General features: G+C 40.8%; 1 protein-coding gene across 1 annotated transcript in view; it reads right to left on the bottom strand.

Annotated features, from left to right (window-relative positions):
* The window catches only part of TAF1A (TATA-box binding protein associated factor, RNA polymerase I, A), a 22,705-nt gene extending 18,789 nt beyond the window's left edge, over nt 1-3,916 (bottom strand). The window contains exons 1-3 of the mRNA XM_015428974.1: nt 3,765-3,916; nt 1,921-2,070; nt 523-692 (exon numbers count right to left, since the gene is read on the bottom strand). Coding sequence (XP_015284460.1) covers nt 523-692; nt 1,921-2,068 — 318 coding nt within the window. The 5' untranslated portion in view covers nt 2,069-2,070; nt 3,765-3,916. The remainder of the gene's footprint in view (nt 1-522; nt 693-1,920; nt 2,071-3,764) is intronic.
* Nucleotides 3,917-4,157: the final 241 nt, after the last annotated feature.

The following is a 4,157-nucleotide window of genomic DNA, read 5'->3' as shown; positions in this document are numbered from 1 at the left end:
TTTATAGCTGTTTTGTCTGTCTGGAGCAAAACGAACACCATCTTGATTTTGGGGCTGTTGCAGCTATTATTAGGCCTCTGAAACAGAGGAAACAGAGGAAACAGAGGCATTCCTGAGGAGAGAGGTATTGAAGTCAGAGAACCAGTTTGTGTGTTTCTGTAACTGAAAAACTTACCTGCTACCTACTGAGCACATAGGTAGTTACATAAGTATCAGCTTCACACAGCCACAGATTAACACCTAGCTAAGCAACTAAGTAATTAATGCAGGCGCTCTGAATTTCTGTTTAACTGATCAGGATGTGCCAAATCACAATCTCACCCCATATGTCATAGAAATGCAATTTGTTACATTTTGTATAAAACCTGCTCTTTTTGTAACCGTCTTTGGAAGAGCTGATTTTACCTAGAGGGGCTGCACTCCTTTTTTATTGCAATAAACTTTCTTCTTCGCTGATCCTGTCTCTGTGTGTGTATTGGGCAACCACACATAGAAAAATCACCCTTTGCATGTAACACTTACCTCAGGTGCTACCAGCTGTTTCCTGTAGGTCGTATTCTCCAGAGCCTCTACATAGCTTACCATTAATTCCGCAGCCCTCTGCCATTGGCTTTGCAGGAGGGCTTCCTGTATGTAGTTTAAACACTCCTCTTTAGCCTTCTGAAAATCTGAGGGCTTTACACCTCCATTTGCTACAAAAACATTAATATTTTGCCAATAATATTAGTGTTATTTCCAATGCAGTTACGGACTTCAGTAACAATTGCCAGAAAAAGATGTAAAACACACATTCAAAAATGGATTTTGCAAGTATGTAAATACAGAGATCAAGCCTATATTTCGTCTTGTTTTGAAATATAACTTCTGTGGTAACTCTAACTGCCTTTGTACCATTTTGCAAATATGACACAGCACCCATTTCTGTCTATTTTTGCTGTGCGATGGTATATTCAGTCACACAGCACCAATCAATAACAAAGAGTTTCTTCAAGATATTATGCCACTTGTTTCTTATGAGCATTCCAACGTTCTCTGCAAAAGTAATTTGTTCCTGAATTACAGGGATTAATTCAAGAATATTCCTTAGTGAACAACCTCAGTAGCAGTAAAAAGATTTAACAACTGCAATTCTGGGTTTGCTGTATTAAACAAGGCATCATGCACTGCAATCACCTCAACATACCAGAGCAGTTACCTCCACCAAGTCAAATTACCATGGGCATGGAACTCTCAAGCATTATAGAATATACGGGGGCTTAGTTAAGATACAGTGTTAACCGGATAACCGACCTGTTTTGGTATGATGAATTTTATGATGGATTTTAATTTTACTTTTATGCATTTGTGTAAGCTGCCCTGAGCCTGCCTTGGTAGGGACGGCGGGGTATAAATCGAATAAAATAAATAAATAAATAAATGTATTTTAAATTTGTGACTCATACCAAACAAGCCGTGAAACAGCATCAACTGAAAGAATATGGTGAGTGCTAGTACTTAGGATTCGAGAATGTTTTTCATCTCTTAGCAATGCAAAATTTAAGTTCTAGTTTCTAAGACTCTGAGTAACTTAATTAATTTTAAATAAATTTAATGCTACCCATAATACTACCTTTAGGAGCAGGCCATGGCAGTGGCTCATCCTGGAGAGATAATGCCATCAGGCAGCACTGATCTTGATAGACCAGTGGCCTGAACCATGAAAAGGAAAGTGTGTGTGTGTGTGTGTGAATTCACCTAAACGACCTGCAGCTCCTACTCCTATCTTCCTAAAGTCCCCCTGTCCATGGTCCCTCCAGAAAGCTGTTGGTAGCAGACTTTAATTTTGCCCTGCCCCAGCAAGCAAGAAAAAGAACAAACAAAGTAATCAGTAGAGAGCAGAATGACAACAGCAGCCTGCAATCCACAGACAATTAAACTTACTTGGGTATTGAAAATATCTTGGGAGCAGAGGTATATAAATTCCAGGAAGCTGATCATTTCCTGCTGTTCCCACAGATGCACCCTCAGTTTCTTCTTCTACAGATTCCTGCCCCCCTTCCCTTCTCAGTTCATCACTGAAACTGTCCATTTCTATGAAGAGAAAGGAAAATGCATATACGTGTGTCAATTTTGGAAAGAGAACTCGGTGCATAAACGAAATAACCAATCAAAGAATCTCCTTTATGCCAGAGGTAATATTACTGAATAAATGGGACGACACTGCGAGAGAGGATAAGAGGAGTCTCACGTCACTATTACTTGCAACGGCTAAATTAACAATAGCCGCATTATAGAAATCCCCCAATCCTCCCACACTGTCTCTGTGGCATGACAAGCTTTGGGAACAATTTGTCATGGCCAAAATCACCCGAGAGGTCCTTCCAACACACCTCACATCACATACGAAATTTAGAAAGTTCTGGTCACCAGTGGTAAATTACATGACGTCTCACAACATTCTCCCCATGAATTCCAACTATCATAGATGGTTGTTCTTATAATACGCTAGCCACCAGCATTACCTAAATTGTTGAGTCAGCCCATAACTATGGTTTGGTTTCTAATACCGACTAATGATGCAAAAGACTAAAGTAGCCATAAGCAAGTGAGGTTATTTAAACCCTTTTCAAGGGTGGGTTCGTTTCGATCATATGGTAAATACTATGAACTCATCCCTTATATCTCTTTGCCGTACACCCTCCTGCTGTTTTCGTACTTCTGTTATTTCTATTCCTGCATTCTATTGTATTACCATGTAAAAAATAAAAAATGTATTGGGGGAAAAAAGAATACACAAAATTAGGCTACAGACAGACAGAATTCACCTAAAGACATGTTATATTGAAAAGGAAACGGCTAGTTTTCAGTTCAATGCAACTTTGTATACAAGAAGTGGAAACATAAGGCAATTAAGGGTGCAATCCTATGCACACCTCCGTGTGAGTAAACTCCACTTAACACAATGCAACTTACTTCTAAGTAAACAAGTGCAGGACTGCATTATAAAGAGCCTGCACAAGTTAACATGAAGAATTTGTGACAAATAGTACACACACAGAGAGTAGCAAACTCCATACCACTGCACATGGAAATTCACTGTAGAATTCCACCTAAAGTGACAACTGGATGCAAAGTAACACCCCTCATAGGCCCAGCGAAATCAGTGGGCTTGTAAGAGCATAACACTGCTTAGGATGAGACTGTAAATAGGCTGTTCTGGAGAAATCTGTTTCAGTATTATGATAACATTTATCCATCTTTTCCCTTGACTTGGATAGCCCAGGTTAGCCCAATCCCATCAGATCTTACAAATTAAACACAGTTGGCCCTGGTTAGGATTTGGAAGGGAGACCTCCAGGGAAGTCCAGGGTCACTATACAGTTGCGGGCAGTGGCAAACCACCTCTGAATGTCTCTTACCTTGAAAGCCCTATACGGTCCCCAAAGTCGGCTGCAACTTGACGGCAAAAAAACAACAAAACTTTCCATCGAAAAAAGCGCAACGAGATTTACATTTAAAAAATGTAATACAAGACCAAAGAAAATATGAAAAACAGACCAAAGAAACAGTGTGCTAAAACAGCAAGCACCACGGACATGTGTATTAGTAATAATTCTTATTAATCTTCATTTTTCCATGGAAGCCTCCAGGTGGCATCGAAGAACGAAGTCGCCTTGGAAACTAAATTTCCCGTCCTGCCATGCGGCAGTCCAGGCTGGAGAATGACCGCTGCCTCCCGGGAAAAGCCTTTGGCATACAGAAACAGCCCATCTTGCTCAACCTACCTTCTTTTCGTCCTCCTCAACTTCTCTTAGCAGAACGCACACACCGCTACACAATTACAGGACTTCGGAGGAAATAGCAGGCGCCCAACCAAAATAACGAAGCGCTGAAGAGGCATTTTTTCGTTTGCTTCCGTTCCAAGCGCTCGATAACTCCAAGGGCCATTTTTGTGCAGGGCACAAGTGACGTTCTCAGCATCTACACCATGTGACACCTTCCGCCTTTTGGAACGCATGCGCGGCGTTCCTGAGTTCGGGATTGGGGCGTCGCTTCTTTCCGAAGGACTTGCGACCAAGGAAAGCCATTTGTTTTACTCGGCGGCTCCTGGTTTTTGTGTATTCATATGTAAATTCAGATGTTTATTCATTTGTAAATTTGACTCAGTCATTTGTTGT

The sequence above is a fragment of the Gekko japonicus genome, unplaced genomic scaffold (assembly GCF_001447785.1).
Source record: "Gekko japonicus isolate JY-2015 unplaced genomic scaffold, Gekko_japonicus_V1.1 scaffold1056, whole genome shotgun sequence".
NCBI lineage: Eukaryota > Metazoa > Chordata > Lepidosauria > Squamata > Gekkonidae > Gekko > Gekko japonicus.
Note: the sequence above shows the minus strand (reverse complement) of the source record. Positions and strands in the feature narration are given on the sequence as shown.